This window comes from Agelaius tricolor, unplaced genomic scaffold, assembly GCF_023055355.1.
Source record: "Agelaius tricolor isolate 1412-34295 unplaced genomic scaffold, bAgeTri1.0.p SCAF_5, whole genome shotgun sequence".
NCBI classification, from domain to species: Eukaryota; Metazoa; Chordata; class Aves; order Passeriformes; family Icteridae; genus Agelaius; species Agelaius tricolor.
In genome coordinates, this window is record NW_027269265.1 from 55,302,209 (window position 1) to 55,324,684 (window position 22,476).

Sequence of the window (22,476 nt, forward strand, 5' to 3'; positions counted from 1 at the left end):
TCTGCCACAGTACACTTTTGCTGCCTGAAACTTCCAGAAGCCAAAACCTGGCATCAGGAACTGCAAGCACTGGCCTGGGAAGTCACGTAAGCCCAACCCTCTGAGGATCATTTTCTCTTTTCCTTTTAAAGTGGGAATTCTGCTAGAAATAGCTGAAACGGATGATTTAAAATTTTTGGCTACTTAAAAGTAATTATTTAATCAATTTTGCCTGACTGCACCTGGCCATTAGACCCTGGTTTTGGGGAAGCTGTACCAGAGCACCACACTCCTTTCAGGGCTGCCTTGCTGTGGGAGGCACTTCCCAGGCAGTGGAAGATGTAGTGCCTCCTTCTCTGTCCCAGCTTCCCAGATCCTGGACACATCTATCAAGTGAAGCTGCTTTGATCAATCCAAATTCCCTTTTTTGGAAGAGATCCAGGGCAGTACTCTACACTTGGCCTCCAGATCGATCAATTCTTGCTCTTTTCCTCTGCCCATGCATTGTCTCACTTTGTCCTTCACCAAGGGACTCTGCAGCAGCTCCTGTAGAAATGTGCTCAACGTGAGAGGAATTCAAAGCAGCTTCTTCAAATTTAGTACAAATCCAGCTCCACACCATGAGCATCCTGTTGATAGGTATGGACACAACTGCAGCCTGAGTTTTGGAGGCTCCACATCCCTTTCTGACAAGGAAAGCTCTTCCCTGCAGCAAGGGGAGGAGCTCCTGAACTGCACCCCAGCAGGAGCTGACCTGGAATATTCAACATCCAAAGGCTGCACTGGAAAAGCTCCTGGCACAGACTGGATTGTGGCAGAAAATCACGGTGGCTTCAAGTCTGCATTTGCAAAGCCAAACCAGCACTTGGGAATGCTCCCTGAGCTTCACTTGATTTCCCCTAACTCCTGCTCCTCCGTCCTTGGGTAAAAGTAAAAAAAACAAGAAACCCAGTTTGGTTGATTCTTGCTACTGAAAATCTATTTAAATTAAACATCAACACCCAGCAGCAGATTGGACAGCCACAGGTGTCTCATGACAGAATTTCTCCACTCCATGCAGCCTTCTCCAGGAGGTGAGGTAATCCATGAATAACACCTAGCATTAATCATCAGCATCATTAAAGAATCAAAAAAAGGCTGCTGGGATTTTATTCCTCGACATTTCCAGTGGTGCAACAAGCACGGGATTCCCAGAGAAGTTCAGGGTTGGAACTGTACAATGAGGACCTTCCTGCTGACAGGACTGAGGAGCAAAGCCTTGGGAACAACCCACCCTGCCAGGAACAAGAGCAGAACAGCTTTAAAGGGATGGAAAAGTTTATTTGATGTAACCCCACATCTGTGTTTGCATGAGCAGCCAGTGCCCTGATGCCACCAGCATTCCCAAAATCCAGGAGCAGCCACAAACCCTGCAGCCCTCTGGTGTTTTTAGCAGAAGTAACAAGCACATAAAGCAAAAGAAAGCTGAGCCTGATGCTGAGATTTTTCAAAAGAAAATTAAAAAAAAAATTCCATGCAAATGGTTCAAAAAGTTTATTGAATATTTAATTTACAAAAATCATATCCCTATGAGGTGTTCTAAAATTGGATAAAATAAACTGCATATAAAACCCAACCCTAGTAATGCAAATACAACACAGATATGAGACCATGGAAAGGAGAAAAAAATAGTAATAATCATGACACACATGTGACATTCATGAAGGATTGTCCCAACCATCCAAGACTGGTTCAACACGATGCCTTCTCCCTTGACACTCTGTACAATTCACCATTTTGTACAGGCCTTCTATATTCCATTGGTCCAAATTTAGATCTGATAAGAAGTCTTTGCCTTCTCTCTTGGCTGCTACACCAGATTTGACATTTTCCTTTTGATCAGAAGGTGGAAACAGACAGTACAGACACTGAACATGTGCACTACTGGATGCAACTTGCTATCTTTGGTAGGGACCCTAAATCTGCAGTGGTCAGCTTTCTACAGCAACAGGAATTTCAGTTTTGGCAAAAAAAACCCCAAAAACCAAACCAAGGTTTAATTGTGTTGTTTAGTAGGACAGTACTGGCAGTTTCTCTTCAACATACAAAAAAAAAAGTCTCTTATCTGGTTTAAAAATGGGGATCATTTACATGGGTTTCAAATCCAATCATTAACATTCCTTGACTTGAAAATGGTTCCACAAAATGTCACTACTGCACACAACAATCCCTTCCTTCCCTCCTTGTGTGAGCAGGGATGCACTGCACACAGAACACAACTGCAATCCCACCCCTCCTGCCTCTTCCTCCCATTTAAAGCAATGGGAATATTCCTGCAGATCTGGATGCCAGTTTCCTTCTGAACAAGCAGGAATCTCCTTGGGTGACTTAACACTTGCACAGTAACTTTTCCAAGTTTTCCTGGGAAAAGAGGAGGGTGAAGCAAAAACAAAAGGGTGAAGGAATTTGGGACAATCAGTGCTAAAGAGTTTGCAGCCCTCCTCTGAGATAATATGAGCAGGAGGAGCAGGACCAAGAAAAAATAATTAAAAAAGAAGAAAAAAAATTTAATTTAAGAGCCAAAGAATCTCCACTTTAAAGGAGAAGGAAAAAGTACCAGACTGTTTCCTTCATAACATTAATATTCCATAAATATTGGGCAGTATTTGATTAACTGCAACTGTAAAACACTTTCTTCATTTTTTTTCAAGCACTATCTGGAAAAGAAAAGAAAAAAGGAAAGAAAAAAGAAAAGGAAAAAAAAGAAAATAAGAAAACCACCAACTCTGCACCTCCCCAGTCCTCTCCACTTGGTGGAAATGCAAACAGCCTGCATAGCCATGACTTTCTCAGCTGCAAACACTTCGTGGAAGACTAACTAGACTTGAGCACTTGACTAAATCTGCTCACTTAGGAGTAAAACATGCAATATTACAGCAGACAGCTACCTGTCCTCCAAAAGGCTTGGCTAATTTGGCAGAGAAGAAACACTTCCAGGTGAAAATAAATCCCAAGAGCCTCGGTGAAAGACAGAGCAGTTACAATATATTAGCGATTTCTGTGGCCTAAGTGTTTTTAAAAAGCATCAGCAAAGTATTAGATATAAAAGCCATATGCATATACCCCCTCCATCGTCGGGAAAGCCTCGTGGTCTGTCTGTAGTGTGTGAAGTGGTGTGTGGGCTGGGGAATTAAGGCATGAGCAGCAGCAGGAGCGCCTACTGCCGGAGCTCCACGTAGTTGGCGGGGAAGAGGCCGTAGCGGCCCTTGCAGACCCCTCTCCACCAGCCGTCGTCGATCATCTCGATGTTGGTGATGATGTCGTCGGGGTCGAAGGAGATCTCGTCGTCGCCCGCTGCAGGGAGAGCCCAACAGGGTCAGCACCCACCCTGCCAAGGGCTCACAGCAGCCCCAGCACTGGGGTGGAAGAGCTCTTTGGAAATTGCCACCAGTCCCGCAAACAGCGCCCGGGAATCTGCAATCTGCACCCAGAAATTTTCAACCTGCGCTCTTGTTAAGCCTCCCAAATCCCTGACTTTTCATTTGCCACCACAAGAGACACAGAAAGGCAAAAGAAAAATCCACGTTTATCTCATGCAGAACAGAGTTTTCAAAGCCAAAGGGTGAAAACAAGAGCTTTGCTCACCAGCTTGGTAATCGTAAAGGGCTATGGCTGTGATCCCGAGTTCATTTTCATACTCATCATAGGTGTTTTCTTCTGAAGAGAGGAGGGGAGAACAATTAAAACATGAAGTACATTGTCACCCTCAGTTCTTTTCTGTGGTGCTTCTCCTTCAGTTGCACTGCTACCCCACACAGGAAGCAGGCAACAACCCATGCTAGGTTTCAGCAGTGCTGACATTCCTTCTGCATGGACTTATTCCCTCAATCACACACAACTGAAGCATGAAAAGAAGCATTTACAAGAGACACTGAGTAGGGGACTACATAAAACCAATCGGCCCTGTACTGCTTCTGCAAAATGTGACAGGACAGCTGAGCTCAAGATCACTGTGTAAGACAATAATTAATATAAGTGGTGGCATGCTTGGGGGGCAGAAAGGGGCCTGCTTAAAATTCCCAGGTTTTTGTACCAGAGCAGTTTCATCCTTCACAGCTCATTTAGTAACCAGAAGAGGTGAGAAAAACACAGGAATTCAAAAGAATCTTACTCTTGCAGTTTCATAGATCCCTACTTCACTCCCTCACAGGAACAGAACTCAACACTTCAATATCAAACTCCAAGAATTGTTGATTGGATTTTTTTTCCTGGTGCAGCACGTGTTTAATCTCCAGCTCAGTGCTTTCTTCTCATGTTGAGCTACATTTCACAGGGTGGGAATGGTTACCCCTGAATTTCTTTTTGAACTGAGACCCTGGAGAGCACTGTAATTACTCCAACATCATCTCACAAAAGTTAACTAACTTCAACACCTTGCTGCAGCCATTTATTAATTTCCTAATTAAAGTTTGCTGGTGGGGAATGTGGAAAGTCTCAGTGGACTGAGAGTTCAGCAAAGCAGGACAGTGTGCTATCAGCACAGCTGCTCATTAAGCTCTTGCACAAGGAAATAATCCCTATCCAAAGGGTTTGCTGTGAGAGACAAACCTGCTTGGTAGTGGTCTGCTGCTCCTGCCACCTCATAGACAGTCTCTGGCTCGTACTCTGCCTCCCTCTGGCTCACTGCCTCCTGGTATTCCGGCTGTGCCGCTTTGTAGCCAGCCTCTGGCTCCTGGGCAGCAGGGTAGGAGGGGCTGGAGCTCTTGTAGGCTGACCCTGCCTCGTAGGAAACTGCATCCTGCAGGGAGACAGGGGAGCTCTGTCAGGGCTTTGTGAGGAGATCACAGGACCAGGATCCTTTTGATCAGGATCAAAGCCCAGGCCCAAAGGAATCCCAGCAAACCTCATAGACCGGGCTGGAGGGCGCCTTCTGCTCCGCCACCGGCACGACAGGAGAGGGTGGTGGGGTCTGCTTCTTGGCTTTAGCTTGCTCCTAAATCCAGGAGAAAGGAAAACTTCAGTGCAGCTCAGTCACTGATGAGGGGACCAAGAAATTACCCTCCAGAACAAAGGACAGGCAATCTATCCTGCAATGAACTGCTGTGGTCACAGGACTGGGCTGAGCAGAGCACCAGAAATGCAGCACAGCAGAAGGAAAAAAAGGGAAAAAACAAAACCCCCATGGCACATATGCATGCCTCTGTTCAAAAACAGCCCCAGAGTTGTCTGGCCCATCTCCAGAGGAACTGCAGGTGCTCAGTGTATTCATTCTGCTCATCAGTTGGCTGGGCCTCATGTCCCATTTCAGGCTGAGTTTAAAGAACCTGAAGGCCACACATGCTCTGGGGGCACAACTGATGAACTGCCTTTGGTGAGAAATGGTTGTGAAGCTCTGGCAGGTCTGCAAAACATCCTGTCAAGGCAAAGGACTGAACAGCTCAGACAAAAGTGGCCCCTATACAGTGACAGTCAGGATTCCAATGTTCAGAGGAATTAAGAGATGTGGTAGAAATAAAAGCAGTACTGCTTTTGTGTTCTGAGACACAAAGAACAGAACCACATCTGTTCTGGCACTCAAGTGCTTCATGCTTCTCTCAATTGCCATCCCACCAGTGAATCACACGGCAATTCCACAATTATTGGAAAGCCACTCATTAGGGAGGCAGGACATGGAAGTGAAAGAAATCCTGTGTTGCTAACATGACCCAAAACAAGGTAACTATTTAACAGGTAACTTTCATTTTGCCTCTCTTTACCAGAGGTGAAAAGTAAACCATGAATCCAGGGCCAAACTGTCCTCCTCATTGAAAAAAAGGAGAGAGGATGAGTGCAATGGGAATCTGTGCACTCCAGTAGTTTAGGCCCATCAAGCTGTAACACCCCAGGGGATTCTCAGGAGATGGCAGTACAGAGATGTAGTGGTAGGACTCTGCTGCAAAAAATTCTTCCTTTCCTTTGCTTGTCACAGCTCAGAAACAAACACATCCAACAAGGAAAGCAAAGTGTGTCTTGAGAGCAGAGCCAGCTTTGAAGACAATTCAAAGCTCAGTGCTGTGATTTCTGGGAAAAGTCTCTCCTGATGCAAACCCTCCCTCACTTTTAAATCCTAGAGATGAAAAGATAAAAAAGGCACCAGCAAAGTGAGTATTAGAAGTCAAACCTAAGTTTGGGGACAAATTAAGCAGCATCAATCCATTATTGATGGCAAATGTGGCAACAGTTTGACTAATTTGTCCTAGGAAATGGGTCTGCAATCCAGATTATAGTTTAGGATAGACACAAAGTAATTGCCTTAAAACATTTAAATTGCATGGTTCCCCTCAGGCTGGGTTTTGTTCCACAGTGAAATGCTCCATGTGAAAGAGCATCCTGCCTTTTTTTTGCAAGGCAGCAGAGCACAGTGAAATCATGAGGCAGCACTGACTCAACCCAGACATCAAAGAAGAGCTCCCTGAGCACTCTTTGCCTGTGTGACATTTGTGAAAAGCAAACCAGAACAAGGATTACCAGTAACCAGGGCTCTGGAAGGAATGCAGTCCATATGTACATTGCCATTGTGGGAGGCTGTATGCCCACATATCCTCTGGAAGTGAAGAAGTTCACTGACAGAAATAAAGTCCACACCAGTCAGAGTCCATCCCTGCCCTTGGCACTCTCGGTGGATGGTGTGGATCACATCTCTGCCCTTCTCCTCCTGCTCAGCTTGGGAGCAAGGGGCAGTGCCAGCAGAGCCATTTCAGTTCCCCTCAACCTCATCCCCCTCTCTCTGTGTCTGCAGAATCTCACAATTAACCATGGAGATGTTCAGGCTGTAAGAACATTAATCATCTGGTTACGGGGAAATCTAAATACCAGCTTTGGGGGAAAAAAACTTCAAATGTGTCCAGGCAACAGAATCTTTGATGAAGTACAAGAAAAATCCAGAAAAATGGTTTGGATTTAACCCACACTCACAGCAAAAATACCAGCAGAGAAATAACATAATTACTGAGATAACAAAGTAATTAAACAAAAAAAAAAGACAAAGCAATTACGGTCCCTTCCAATCCAAACCATTCCATGACCTCTTCCTCTCCCAGCTTTTCTCCAGCATGGTAAAGAAACCCCAGGAGTGTTTGGGGAAGGTACTAAAAGTCCACGTGGAGGAAAGGCAGCATTAGAATGATGCACAGAGGATGAGCTCCCATTCAGCTCGTGACACATTTCTGCAGTGAACATATGCTCACACTGCACATCGTGGTGCCATAAGGCAAAATAGGTGATAAGCTGAGAGAAAAAGGGGAAACAAGGAAAAATAAAAAATAAAAAAAAGCAATCTCTTTAGAGGAAGAGAGCCTACCAGGCAGTCTTTTGTACTCTTAAAACAAATTAATTACATCAAGCCTTAGTCTCCTTTAACACAAACTAATACAAACAGATATGCAAATTCCATAAAGCAGATAAGATACTGTTTCTGACTAAACATGTCCTGGAATTATCTGCTTATGAATAATACAAAAATCATGAAGTTTTTACCCATACCAATGCAAAGTCTATTTTTTTAATTCCCTAACTAAGATTCAATTGACATTTGGAAGATTATCTTCTCCTGATCTCCTGGCTGTGTGTTATACCACCTCCATCTCCCAAAGGAACAGCATCACCCGCTCTCACCACGGGGTGAAACTTCTTGAACGTGCAGGGCATTTTGGGGACCAGAGAGCTCTCCCCTCATGAGCTCCTCTGTGCCCAAAGGAAATGTGGGACTGCCAGAGGGCAGAAGAACAGGAGGAAAAGGCCAAACACAGCTGAAGCACAGGCACAAACACACACGTTGAGCTTTAAAGGCCAGCTGGAAAGAAGGAGCCTTTTCTCAAAGATTCCCTTTTCTCCCAGCACTGCACTGAAAGCAGGCTGCTCCAGTGGGATTTGAATCTTACTGACCTCCAGTTTCCTCCGAGCCTCCTCCTGCTCCTGCTTCTCCCTGGCCATTCTTTGGGCTCTCTCAGCCTCTGCCTTCCTTCGGTCTTCCTGCTCCTTCTCCTTGGCCAGGTTCTCAAAGTTAGCTCGGATGCTGCTTGTTTTATTGGCAACTGTAATATGGAAAAGAACAAATCAAATCGTGGTTCTATAAAAAGTAGCCTGGAATGAGTTTTTGCTACAAATTTCTGCTTTTCTGCCCTCTGAGTTTATAGTTCAGTCAGGAAAGTCCTCCTATCCCTCTTTCTTTCTCTCCCTTCCCAGCTCAAACCTCTTGCTCATCTTATTTCTCTTCCAAAAATCCTCTGTAATGCTTCTCCCTCCTCTCCTTCATGGTACAGGTCCCACCACTATCCTACATAATTTATTCTTCCTTATTCCTTCCTTATTCTCATACTTTTTACTCTCCCTTAACTATGATGAGCCTCAAGAGAAGGCTCTTCCTTCTAAAGGAAGGAGGGAGAATATCTGAGGTGCTAAAGAGCTGCAAATACAGCAGTTCTCTCTGGATGACCCTTACTCAGCACTACTACATCAATAATCCAGGATTTTGGACATAATCACCTCCAAAGAAAGGATTTGGGGCCAATGCCTTACCAGCTTCTACTGGCTTGGTCTTCTGATAAGTTGATGATGGTTTCTCAATATCTTCAAAAGTTGCTGCATTCTATCAGTGAGGACAAAAAGGATACATGTAAAAACCCCCACAAATTCATGAAGACATTCACACAGCCTCAACCTGAGATATTTTACTGTGATACTGTCCCTAAGGCTTTTAGCATCATTTCAAACATCAAAACTTTACAAACAGAATAATCCTTTCTGCAAGTCAAGCTAGAAAGAATTAATCTTAAGGGGCAGTTCTGAGCACATCAAAATCCTATTAATTAAAAATAAAGAAGTTTATGAGTGACTCATCAGAACTAAAAAAAAGGCAATAAAAATACATGGTGTAGCTGTTGCTGTTCTAATCCACATAAGCTGGCATCAGCTCTGTGTGTATAAATTTACTTTTTAAAGGCTTAGAAAAGCACAAAACTCTGCTCTTAGACTGGAGAAGTGTCCAGAAATAGAGAGCTGAGCAATGCAGATCTAACCAGGCTGCTCTGCCTGGTCAGAAGTCACGGCTCTTTGAAGCAACTTACCTTGTCCATCCGATCTTTCTGGACACCATACTTGCCTCCAAACCCTTTGGAATAATCTAAAAGCAAGAGAAAAAAGGTCAGAGCAGGGAGTTGGGTGTCCCTCCCCCCTTGCTGCCAAATGCAAACAGCCACCTCAGGTGCAAAGAGCCATTTCAGCCTCATGCAGAGCCACAGTGACAGCCACCAGAGAAAATGCAACTTGGCCATGATGCAGAGAGGACACAGAAGCCCAGGACCCTCAGGAACAGCAGCAAAAGACAGACTGTGGGCCACATGCATTCCCTGAGTGAACACAGAGCTGAGGGTTGGACAGGTATCAAGCAAGGAGTAAGGGAGGAGCCCTCCTGATGCATCACTTCTGTAACACAGCCTTTGACAGCACCAATTCTGAGCCCTCTGCAGGAATCAGGGAGCCTGAGCCATTTTGCTTTGCTCAAAAGAGTCTTCGGTGACCACAGAGGTGTTTTGGTTTTGGCTTTTTTTCCCTCTTTGTAAATGGCAGGAAAATGTAAAAATTTTCTCATTTCAGTAGTTTTGGTTGAGATACTCAGCTGGTGAACATTAAAGCCATTGGTGGTAACTCCTGCTGTACACATGGAAAGGGCAAATTCCATAGGCCAGCTTTAGCTGCCTAAGCAACTCACCAGCAGAGAAACGGGGTGGCTGTGCTATCCCACACCAGCCCTGAGCTGCACACTCTTCCTCCCAGCTGCTGCTGCCCTCAGCACTTGTCACACTCCCAAAGTCACTCCCAGTGACATTGATAAAAAATAAAACAAACAAACAAACCCAGACAGGAGGGGGTTTCTGCTCTCATGGGAACATCTGAGGAGCACCAGAGCAGCACAACAGCAGCAGCAAGAGTGTGCAACTGGAAAAAGACCTCTTTGTGGTGTGTGAGCTGTAGGAATGTGCCCTTACACTGCCCATGTTTCCTATCCATCCCTGGAATCCATCCCTTCTCCTCTCAGCCCCAAACCATTGGCTCTCCCTGCCAGCCATTGCAGTGCTTGCACTTGGGCTCTGAAAGTCTGAATATGTGTCACTATAGCACAGGAAAATGCCAGCTATCAATGAACAACCTCATTTCCTTCAGCTTTGTAGGTATTTTCAGCCAGAATAAATATACTACACTTACATTTTCCTGCTCCAGACTCCTCACTTTAAGATAATGGAAAACCAGGAATTCGTGGGTTGTACCCCAACTATTTCACAATGAACAAACAGAGCATTATAACAGCATTTGCTCACCCAAGAACCACAAACATTCCCTACTTCTTTCAAAGACTACAATCATTTTTAAATGGTCTTGCTACAGCCCATTTCTTATTAATGGTTACGTGCATGGTCATTATCTGAATATTTTTCCCATGAATTTACCCAGGCAAAACTTTATATTCAGTCTTTAAATCTGGTTTCATTAACATCATATTAACAACAATGTCATTATTCTCCTGCATGTACAGCTATAACTAATTCAGGACTTTGCAGAGCTGCTGACTAAACACTGGGTGTTTCCTGAACACAGGCTTGCTTGAGGTAAGATTTTAAGGGTAGAATAAAGAAAGCAGCTGGATCATGGAAGAGAATAGAAGTGCAATAAAGAGTCTGCACATTCCTGGCATTGATCTACTCAGAGAACTATTTCAGACTGTGTGAGAAGTGGCTGCACTGGTAAGAAAGTAACAAGTGAAAACGGTGCCTTGTTGAGATTCATGCTTGGCTAGTTTCTCCTTGTAATCAAACCCCACAGCAGATGGGTCCTGCCTTTCTGTCTGTACACCAAATTTCCCTCCGAAACCACTCTTATAGTCTGAAAAAGCCACATGGGATATATTAAAACCAAGGCAGGGAAACAAAGTTCAGTCAGAGACACTCAAAATATTTTTGCAATATTTTCAATTATCAGCAGTTTTGGATGGTGCAAAGAAATACGTCAAGACACTTCTGCAAAAGTAAATTGAAAAAAATCTCAACTTGAGATGATTTATCAGATATAAGAACACCATTCTGAAGTCACAGAAAAAAAGCATTTCTCAACATTTTCCATCCATACTGCATAATGCACTTGCATTTGATCAAAGGTATGAACACAGGTACACAGGAAATTTGTTCATCCAAACAAAACAACAAAAGATACAAGAGAATAAACAAAATAAACACCAAAACAGTACAAGAGAATCAAATGAGCTTCCTTCATCAGCATGGTTAACATTTGTACAGAGAGCTGACTTTTAAAGAGGTGTGAAGATGGGCCCACAGAGACCACCCTCCAGATACTCTTTAAAGGAAAGAGGAATGTTCCTGCTGCCACACAGCTTGAGGGAGAAAAGGTTTCAGCTAAGAGCTGATCATTCCCTACTGCTGCCTAGGGAGCAGCCATTTACATCTATATATATTCATTTATATAAATATATATGTGTACTATAAAATGAAGGATGGCACAGAAAAAAAGTTATTCAGGTAATCCTCTCACAACAAGTCTGCTGGAGCACCCAACAGAACAATATTAATTTCATTTCTTAAAAAATATTAATTTCTTAAATCAAGAGCAGTGACAGGCAGAGGGCTGAGGAGCAATAGCTGCACTTTACAGGAAGTTGTATTTTTACTGGGAATCAACTATTTCACAGGAATAGATATCCCACAGGCCACAAAAAAGATCAGCATTAAATTTTAGACTCTTCCTGCATGGAAACAGGAATATACACAATGGAATTCAGAAGGGAAAATTTATTTGTGGAAAAGTACAAAGGAATTCCTAACCCGTGGTTTGCACAGCTCAACTGAAAAAGAAAAATAATCCAGCATACTTGCAGGCCCATAAAGGGAAAATTTAGTCCTGAGCCTGGACTTTGAGGGGCTGGGTGTCAGCTGTGCCAAGGCTGCTCTGCAGCCACCCAACAACAGCAAACCCTGACACAGGAAAGGAGCCCCATGTCAGCTCCTGTGAGGCTGTGCCCAAAGACACCAGGGCAGGGCTCACACAGGCAACAACAGGAGGTCAGAATGAGGGCAGGCAGAAAGAGCAGCAAGGGGCTGAGAGCTGAGGTACCTTTCTGGGACTCGTGCAGCTGCACCTTCTCCTGGTGGTCCCAGCCAAGGGCACACTTGTCTTGTCTGTCTGTCTGCACGCCAAACTTGCCTCCGAAGCCCTTTACATAATCTGTGAAGTTTTCAGAAAACATTATTGCAATTCTTAGCTGCAAACCACATTTAATAAAAAAAAAAAAAACAACAGGAATATGTTAGGGGATAAGCTGCTCTGTTAATAATACATTCACTTTCTAAAGGGGATCCAAAATCTGCACACATATGGGGTAAACACACATTTACCACAAAAAAAATCCCCAAACAAACTAAAAACTCCCACCCAAAAAGACCCCCAAAGTATTTTTCCCAGGTTTAAAAGGATCTGAGCTACTATTTTTAAAGAAGATGATAAAAACCTTTCTGTGATTCATGTTTTTCCGTTTTGCCTTGATATTCAAAGCCAACAGCACTTTTATCCACTTTGTCCTTGTCAACACCGTATTTACCTCCAAAGCCCTTGGAATAATCTAGAGATAAGAGGGAAGAGTTTTGTTTGTAAGTGTTCAGCAACAACATCATCACCTTGAGAAACTGTGATAATCAGGGCTGCTAGCATTGCACTGTGTTCTAAAAGAAGCACTGACATCCACAGCTAAACTTGATTTCAGACACTGAAGTCAGAAATCCGTCAGAACACATTCTCCAGGATGGAAAATAAACCAGCATTTTGCTGGGCAATGCCAGCAGTTCAGCTGCCTGACTCCTTGGTAAAATTCTGAAGACACTTATGGCCAAGTGAACTTCAAAACCCACGTCAGCAACAGCCTGGATGCTTTTAAACACCCTCTGCTCCTTGCCAGCATTTCTAGAGTTCAAACATTTCTTTGGGACAAACAGAAAACAGATGGCAAAAATGTCACCATTTTTCAATAAAATGGTCAATTTTTGATTAGATATGCCTGGAAATTTGAGCAGCAACATAATATTAACTCTAAACACTGTTGAGTGTTTTAATCCACAAACAGCTGATTCTTTTAGAAGCACTTCTCTCTGTGGTTAAGCTGCTCACAGTCTGACTACTTTGACTTACAGCTTTTCAAAAGGAGCTGTAAAAAACCTCCAGACAAACCTGTGTGCCCTGGACCATCCCTTAAAACCAGGCAGAATTTTTTATCCTATTTTTTCCCCAGAAGTTGAGGTTTTCAGCAACATAAATTTTACCCAGCATTACCTTTCAGCAGGTTAGGAGTGCAAGAGGTGTAAAACATGAGTATTTTACAATATGGGCTATGGGCAGTGCCTAGAGCACTAGGGAAGGAGCCTGCTAACACGTGTTATTATTCACTATTCACCCTTCTGGGAGTCGTGTTTCTCAGTTTTCCCCTGGTAATCAAACCCCACTGCACTCTTGTCCACTCTGTCAGCCTGTACTCCGTATTTTCCACCAAAACCACTTGAGTAGTCTGCATTGAGAGTAAAGCACAATAAAAACAGCATGAAAGCAACTTGTCATGGATACAGCATAGCCTAGCAATTGAGGGGAAAAACAAGTTATTTCAGAACTCAAGTATTATGAGGACTTCAGCACATAAAATTCAGTTTAATTTTAAATACAAGATAAGCAACAGTCCTACAGCTTATGACAGTTCCCTTTAAAATTTTCCCTTATTTCCAACAGGGTGCAATACAGCAAAGAGCAACTCCCTGACATATCCCTGAACCTCACTTCAGAAAGAAAAATTAGACTCCTGACGACCCACTATTTCCTTGTCTTAAAACCTCATCAACTCATGAAACTGCTGGAAATTCATCTTTTCCTCCTCTGTTCCACCAAACCCACCATTTGATTCATTGGGAAAGTCATGCAGAGGTCTCACTAAAGGAGGTACTTCCCCCACAGTGAAAGAACCTACTCTATTTTTTATAGAAGCTGTGCCCACCGAGGTGACCACCTCCCCACTTTACCTTTTTGGGAGGGATGCTTCTCAGTTTTGCCCTGATATTCAAACCCAACAGCTGACTGGAAGAGAAACAAAATGACAACTGTGACAGCGTTAGGCATTAGGAAAAAAACTGCACCCACTCCAGTGGACACAGAGCAGGGCAAGTTCCTGTGTCTCTCCATACTGCTCTGACCTTCTGGATTGGGAGCATAAATACCTCTTTAACTTATGGGCCATATTCATTTCCATGGCAATTTAGTGCATGTGTTCATGGCCAGGGTTTTGCTCTCCCTTGCCAAGGCAAATTGTACCAGCAGCACACTCCAGCCTGGCCTTGCCAGGTCCAGCAATTCAGTTTGACAGAAATCCAGCATTTCCATGCAGGGATTGTTACACAGTCTTGGAACAAGATATCCTGGCCAGTAGCTCATGCTGTGATACAGGACAAACCATCCCCAAACATTCTACAGTGTTCACACTGACCTTGTCAAAGAACACAAAAAGTATATTTTAACATCTCTTTTCAGCTTTCTTTTCAATGCATCTCAACTTCCCATGAGAGCTTTTTTCTACTCTGCTTTAAACAGTAATTTCTCTCCCTAACAGTCAGTGTTAGCTTCTGCTAAACTTCAAAAAGAGCAGGAAGAGCAGCCCACACCAGCATCCTAAGGCACTGGAATTCTGCAGTTTTATGTACGAAAGGAAAAAAAAACAACCACTGTGGGTGGCTGCAGGAGGAGATGAAATCACTCACCTGGTCAACTCTGTCAGTTTGTACTCCAAACTTGCCACCAAACCCTTTCACTGAATCCACTTGGGAGCAATGCTTAGAGAGTTTGGATTGGTATTCATGTCCAACAGCTGACTGGAAGAAATTGGTGAAGTTCAGAGAGAGCAGTTCTACACAGTCCTGTGTGTCAGACAAAACACTGCACCAAGCATCTGGAGGGTGAGTTTTGTTACCAACATGCATCACTGCCACTCCTCCTGCTGAAACCAACTTCCCTGGGAATTCCTACTCACTTGGGAAGTCTCCACAAGGATGCTGCCATGCTACCAATCCAGCCTAGGCAAGGGAAGTGACTGCATTTTATGGGAACTATTTTATGCCCTGCATTTGCACTTCAAAAGCACAGGAATGAAAACAAGACAGGTACAGAGGGAGCCTTGATGGTGTTCATGCAGAATTTGAAGTGAGTTTCAGGTGAAACACACAGCCTTGTGTTTATTTAGGGATCTGTTTTAGCTGACAGGGGACTGCAACAAATACAACAATATTTTTGTACAACAATACAGATACAACCAAAGCCAGCTGCCATTGGTTTAGGGAGGCACCCAAGTTTCCTGCATAAATCATAATTAGGCATCTTCCTCACATGCAAAATGGTGTTGAACATGAGGAGATGCATCCACACCTGTGCCAAAGGCATCCAGCCCTGCATCCTGACCCTGGAAGTTGAGCTGAACAGAGGCTGAGCTCCATCCACCCCACTGGCAGGACACAGGGATATGTAATTTCACACCTGGAAGTGCCTCCACACAGCCCTTGCTAGTGTTACACTGACCTAGTGCTAGGGAGCCCTTCCAGCTCCTGGAATTGATGCTGGAGCCTCACACCTCGAGTAAAAATGTTTTTTCCTTGCCCAGTGCCAACGCTGGGAACTGGCCAAAGCAACCTGCAACTCACCAGTAACCCAACACTGCATAATCTGTGCCAGGCAGCTGGACTAAGGTGAAGTAATTTGAGGACACAAGGTGTCTGCACACCTTGGATTTTACAGTGTTTGCTCTTTTTCTTCCACACAGGGGCTGGAGGGAACATTCCCAGCAGGAATGTTTGGGAAGCAAAGCATTACTGGATGAAGTCATTGCCAGGTAACAGACCAAGGAGAACAAGGATGGCAATAACAGGACACTACTTTAGGCCAAAACCATTAAAAAAGCTCCCTTCTTTTCCTGACTGAAACAACCACACTGCTGTCCATTTTGCAGGTGTTCTGTGGTACAGTATCTGTGGAATGTGTCAGAAAAGGCTCCCACCTCCCTTTCTTCTTCCCATTACATTTATGAAAAACATGAAGCTCTGAAAATTTTAGCTTTTACCTGATCTCCCTTTTGTTACACCAACTGAGGTATAAGTGTGGTGTTTTCTTGGTGGTACCAGGACTTTCTGCATTTCACCAAATACCAAGCATTCCAACAAAACCCCCCTTAGAAATATTTATTTTTTTTTTGTAATCTGTATTTCAGAATCAAACACCCTCATAACTTTTCTGTACATTTTACACCAGCTCAGGAGGTATGGCACACAGAGTGATGGAAATGTTCATTTTAACTCAGAACCAAGGTTTTGCCCTAAATGCAGCAAAACCCTGCAGCATGACAATGCTACAGCAACCCTGATTTAATGGCCAAGCTTTAAAGCCAAGCTTTAGGAGCAGCACACCTGCACAGATACCTGCAAAGGAGACATCTCAGCCACAAGGCTTCAGAACTACAGTTACAAGGGAGAAAGATTCATTACAAACAGAAATTGTGAACACCTCCTGCCACCAGCATCACTCACATGGGCATGACCAGCATGTTTATCCCCACGATTACTTCTGGCCTATGGGAAACACTGCTGACTTTTGTTCCTTTTTTATTCCCCCACAGACACAGGTGAGAGATAAACTGCTGACACTAGAGAGCAGCAGCAGAACAGGCCTGGTGGTTCAATCTGCTCAGCAGTTCCTTTTCTCAGATTCAAAGGTTGGCCCACTGAGAACTGGCCAGCAATTAACTCTGGAATATGAGAATCCAGCAAAAATTTAAGGCTGTCAAGTTACCAAGAATACAGAAAACAAAGTAAGAAAACGTTCTTATTTAGAAATGCTTTGATTCTTATTCTAGCAGAGCTCATGAAAGAAAGCAGCCAGAAGTTGATATGCCTATTTATCACTATACTAAGAGCTATAATTTAACAGTGTAACATAAGCAGCCATCAACTCCTTATACAAAAAACTACCATCTGATTGAAGAACAATATTTTAAATACTTGCATTATTTGTCACTGTTCACAGTTTGCTCACAAGAGCAGCACTCTGATTTTAATGCAGTAGCACATCCTTTCTTAATTTTTTTGGCAGTCTCTATCTATATGCATACAAGAGCTGGCCCAGCATCCAAATAAAAAGATCACACTGGATTTATTAATGCACCAAGCCCTTTGTTCATTTACAAACACAAATTTAAAAACTTGAATCCTGACTCCAGGGGAATCATCTCCAGACTTGGCATCAATCAAAACCACGTGGGGCCATTGCACACCCCAGAGCAAAGCTGGGACAAGCTCAGCTCACACAGAGAGTGCTGCTGGCCAGGCTTCTCCTTTCCCTGATCCCTTCATCCCAAGGAAGCCCCATCCACACTTACTTTATCCATGCGATCCTGCTCCACGCCAAACTTCCCCCCGTAGCCATGGGAAGCTTTTGGTCCTGTTTGCAGCTCCCTCTCTTTGAGGTTCTGGTGCTCTTGGAATACATTCTCCCTCAGCTGATGAATACTTTAAAAGACAACAAAGCAGCAACTTTTACTAAGGAGGTTTCAGCAAGCAACTTCAAAAAGATGCAAAATATAAAGCTGACAAAACTGTCATCTTAATGAGAAATTGGGTCACTTGTATTTTTCAAGCCCTTACCATTTTTTCACTGTATGAAACATTTCCTCATATTCTGAGACATTGGATTTGTCCCACTGCAAAATGTTGTTTAAAAAGAGAAAAGAAACTGCTGGTTTTAAGAAGAATGTGGAAGGGAATTTTGCTATTTTAGCAATCCTTTACCTAGAATTGATTTGTGCCTGAAACATAATTTTTTTTCCTCATGTCCTAATTTAAATTCTTCCCAACACTTTCTATCTGGATGGCAACTTTTCAGAACAGGGATCATCTCTTATCACACAGTCCCTGTGGTATCAGGGCTAATTCTAACACAGCATTCTGGACAGCACTGTACTGCAAAATAAAGATGTAAGGAAACTTGCACCTCCCCTTCCCAAGGTGATCCCTTAAAATTCACAGAATTGAACTGAGGGCAGTGCAGGCTGTGAAAAGAAGAGTAACCCAAGGTGTAGTCTGTACTTTAAGCACTTCCCACCTGAGTTTTTAGCTTCCTCAGGTGTAATTCAGCCAGCAGCAGGAATTCCCACTACCCTCAGAATAGAGCAGATCAACACTGATCCCTGAAGTAACCAGAGTTCAGTCTCCTCTGTTTGCAACATCACACATTTCCTAAAATCGCTTTAAAGTTCTGTCCTAGACACTTTCTGTAATACAGGATTCAGGAGAGGCATCATTTCTGTTTCACAAATGCCTCTGTAATGCACTTACTTGCTTTTCCATCAGAGAGCTCAGTTTGTTACTTTGCCAGGGTTTTTATGAGTTTGGTTGTAGCAGTTTTCTAAACAAAGTGTAAGAATTAAGGGACTGAACATTTCCTTAAAGTATCAAACCCTCTGCTTCTCCCCTGGCACTATTTGCTCTTGCACCAAAACAGCACAAAAAAACCCTTTTCAGATACAGAGGCAGGAAAAATCACATTTCTAGTGACAAAGAAAGATTTAAAGGTCCCTGCACCCTATTTCTCCTCTTAATTTCAGCTCTGAAGATAGACAGATTTGAAAGACCAGCCATCTGGCAAATAATCAGTCTTCTACAGGGACTCTTGTTTTAATTATGAAGACACAAGTAACTGAGATCACAAGTTGATTAGAAGATGGCCAGGGACTGTGCCTATTAATACATTTCACAAGAGAGCTGCTTTACTTGATGTGCTCCTGGTGGCCGGACCCATTCACGGTTTTAGCTCCCCAGCGCTGCTCCTTCTCACTCACATCGTTCTGTGAAGGACACACATCAAAAGAGAGTTAAAACCCCAAAGGAATCACTAGTCACACACATTTCAGAGCTCACAGCAAAAGCTTCCAGCAGTCACTGAGAGCACAAGTGCTGGAAAAGCAGTTCCACTTCCCCTCCACTCCAGGGACACGCTCCTGGCAGTTTATTTGGCCAAGACACGTCCCCCACCCCAGAGCTCCTCTGGAACTGTCCCAGAACAAGTCCCTGGTGGATCAGTAAACCCCAAAGCCATACCACAAAGTCTGGATCTGTCTCCCAGTCATCAGCTCCATCATCCTGGCTGACAGACACGGTGTGGCCTGCAGTAGCCTTCCACATCTGCAACACCAGCAGGAGAAGCAGGGTCATGCTCCACTCACCTGCCAGCTCGTTTGATTCCTGCAGGAGCTGACAGAGGAGATGCAATCCAAAATTCCCAATAAAGTATGTTATTTAACCACATCACCAAAAGCTGTGCTTGCAGTGAAAACAGGTTTGACTGCTGGAGCTCAGGCTGTCTTCTCAAGCTGCCTTACAAACCTGTTTAACTCTCCCATTTGCACTGCAAAAAGATTAGCAGCAATTGCTGTTTCAAGGGAACAAAGTCACCTTTCTTTGCTCAAATTAATGCGTGCCTTTTGTGCAGTCACTGCACTCAAAGACTTCTGCTCACACAGGTTTCCAAGCCAACATGCACTTCCAAAGACTGCTGCTAATTCTGGATCCTGTGCATACAATTAAGGTGTAGGAATAGGTGATTTTTTTTTTTTTCCCCCAGGCGTTAAAAACGATGAGCACAACATTGTTCTTCACCTGCATTACACCTGCACAGCCTCCTCTGCCATGCAGGGAGTTCCAGCACAGTGACAGAAACCCCAACAACTCCAAGAATTTGCACCCAACTCCAACAACAACAGAGAACAGGAGCTCTGTGCTCCTCGGGTAATCCCCAGTGAGAAACAGTGCTCACAAACCCAGCACCTTGTCTGGCTTTCAGGGGAAACAGAGGGCGACTGCAGGAAGCAAGACTCATAAAAAAAGCAAACAATGACTTCTAGAAACAACACCCAGCACTTTGAAGAGGTTAATGATTTGGGGCCTCTCAGTTTCTGGAAACTTTATTCCCCATGGAGTATCAAGTTGGATGCTTTTAATTAACAGTTCAGCTCGTCAGCAGAATTCCTGATCTTCCTGATGCTAGTGGCTGGATTTTACACCCTTTATTCTACATAAATCAAAACAAATACATTCTAGAAAGCAAACCTGAAACATCAAACTACAAGCTGCCTGTTCTCCCAGCTTTTTCAGAATACACTTCAGAGAAACTATTTTATTTTTTCTTTGCTATTCAACTAGAGTTCAGTTTTTTAACATACCAGCATTCTGTCCACTTACCTTTATCCTTCTAATTAAGAACAGATTACAAAGGTAATTATCATAGGCTATTTAATTCACACAAGCATAATTCAGTGGGTGGGATGAAAACTCACTTCCTCTTAAATGCATAACTAATAATCCCTGGGTAAAGTCCACAGCTCATTCTGTCAGGCTTGTTCTGCAGTCTGGCAGAATGAGCTGATGAGCCACTTTTATGGAGCATTTCGGAAATTTCAGGACTGGTAATGTGAGTGAGAACAGCTGGAAAACTGACAGTCAAACACTAGGGTAGCAAATGCTGGAGTAGTCAGGAAGGAGGGTGTAAAAGCAGAGCAGGTGACATATTAACATTATTAGCATATTTCCCCTCATGTTTTTTCAGGTCTCCCATCTCCAAGTTCCTCTGGCAGTTAAGGAACTAAGCTTTATAATAGTACCTCATATACAAAAAACTTCTGAGACTATGAGTTTTTAACCCAACACAGGTGGTTTAATGTATTCCTAAATACTCTGTCTAAAGCCTTTTCTCACATGATTGTGTCTGATTGCCCTACTCTTTCCTACTAAAATCCAAACTCTCACAAAAAAAAACCCAAAAGCCTTGGAAAGCAGAATCCAACAAGCTCAATAATGAAATTCAACATGGGTCCAACTTCTTTCTAACTTCTCCTAAGGGGGATGCTCTGTATCCATCCTTACATGCTCCACCATGCTTTGCAAGATGTTTAGGAATGGAATTCAAGTGATGAGAGCTGACTCAGGGGTGCTGTGTATGGTGAATTTCTATATGCTTTGTGCCAAACACAACTTTTTTCCCCTCAAGTACTCGTTTCTTATGCTCACTTGATTGATGTATTTCGTTCATTCAGCTGTGCTTGGACATTTCAAAGAGCAAAAGCTTCACTTTAGGTTTCACCGCTTCCTCCTCAAGCTCTCACAAACAATAGCGCAGGGAAGAAGGATTTCACACGCACCCCCGTGCAAAATCCAGCACCCACCACGATTCTCTGCAAACCATGCCCACAAACGCCAACATTTTCCAATGTTCCACAGCTCAGCCCCGCACTCTGTGAATTCCACAAGGAGCAGAGCAGCTCCAGCGGCCGGGGCTCCCAGTCCGCAGGAATAAGCCCGGTTTCCGCCTGCTATTCCAGCACCGATTCCAGGGCAGAACGAGGAGAAACACGATCTATTCATGACTCACTGGCTCACGTGGTCATGATTCCTGAAGGAAGGAGCAAACGCTACGGTTCGAACACAAACCCAAGCTAAATATATGCCTCGGATGTATGCGCTGCCCGGCGCTGCTATGACTAATCAGCACACACATCATCCTACCCAGCACCTTCAGCGGCAGCCTCGGCACCTCCCCGCTGCCCGGGCCTAGGGACGAGCTCCGGGCAGCAGTGCCGAGAGGAGCCGGGAGCAGCTGAGGGGAGCCGGGAGCAGCTCCCAGGCCGGCCGGGCCCCACGGCCTGAGCCCGGCACTGCGGGCGGAGGCTCTGCCCCGAGCGGCACCGCCGCTGTGGGGAGCCGCCGCCGCTTCTCCTCAAGTTCCCAGCTTCGGAGTTTAAATATTTTTTTTAAAGAAGAAAAAAAAAAGGACACGGAGCCGCGACGCCCCCCGGCTCTGCCTTGCGCTGCCCGGCCGTGCCCGCAGCCCCCGGCCCGGCTGCCCTTCGGCCCCGCCGCGCTTACTCTGCCTCTGCCGCCGCCTCCTCCTCCTCGGCGCTGGCTCTCCGCCGGTGCTTCCCGGGCCGGCGGCGGCTGCTGCTGCTGCAATTTCCGCTTCTCCCGAGCTCCCACTTCCTCTTCCCGGCTCCAGGTGGGAGCGGGACGGGCTCCGCTCCGCCCCGCCGGGAGGGGCCGGCTGCGGGAATGCCGCCTCCCCCGCGGCCTGCGAGCCGCCCCAACCATCATAAGTGCTCATTTCTATCATAAATGCTTATTTCTGGAGCTGCTCCGTCCCCCCTTTCTCTCAAAAAATGCAGCATCAGTAGTTTTAAAATGGCCACAGGGGAGTTGCTGGTGCAGTTGTGAATATCCTTCTTTGTTTTTTTAGCACTCACTTTTGCACCGTCATGTTTTGGAAGTCGCGTCTACTCCGTCCCCAGGGGTTTTCATCGCTTTTTATCAGTGGGCAAAAGGTTCCCCCGTGGCCGGGATCTGATCCAAATGAAACGGA

General features: G+C 44.4%; 1 protein-coding gene across 5 annotated transcripts; it reads right to left on the minus strand.

The window, feature by feature from the left end:
* Positions 1-1,497: 1,497 nt before the first annotated feature.
* On the minus strand, positions 1,498-22,149 carry CTTN (cortactin). Of its 5 annotated transcripts, XR_011679380.1 has the most exons (18): positions 21,990-22,149; positions 19,170-19,253; positions 18,843-18,916; positions 17,453-17,582; positions 14,793-14,903; positions 14,061-14,115; positions 13,448-13,558; positions 12,512-12,622; positions 12,118-12,228; positions 10,765-10,875; positions 9,063-9,118; positions 8,515-8,584; positions 7,882-8,030; positions 4,862-4,951; positions 4,567-4,756; positions 3,604-3,675; positions 2,907-3,312; positions 1,498-2,379 (listed from the first exon to the last, which is right to left on the minus strand). XR_011679380.1 is itself a non-coding variant. In XM_071428351.1 (17 exons), the coding sequence occupies exons 2-17, from the start codon at positions 19,251-19,253 to the stop codon at positions 3,176-3,178; spliced, it is 1,662 nt and encodes a 553-aa protein (XP_071284452.1). In that variant the 5' UTR covers positions 21,990-22,149; the 3' UTR covers positions 1,498-3,175. The 5 variants fall into 5 exon arrangements, 4 of the variants coding, with proteins under 4 accessions (XP_071284452.1, XP_071284454.1, XP_071284453.1 ...); XM_071428351.1 differs by having other exon boundaries at positions 1,498-3,312; XM_071428353.1 differs by lacking the exon at positions 13,448-13,558 and having other exon boundaries at positions 1,498-3,312.
* Positions 22,150-22,476: the final 327 nt, after the last annotated feature.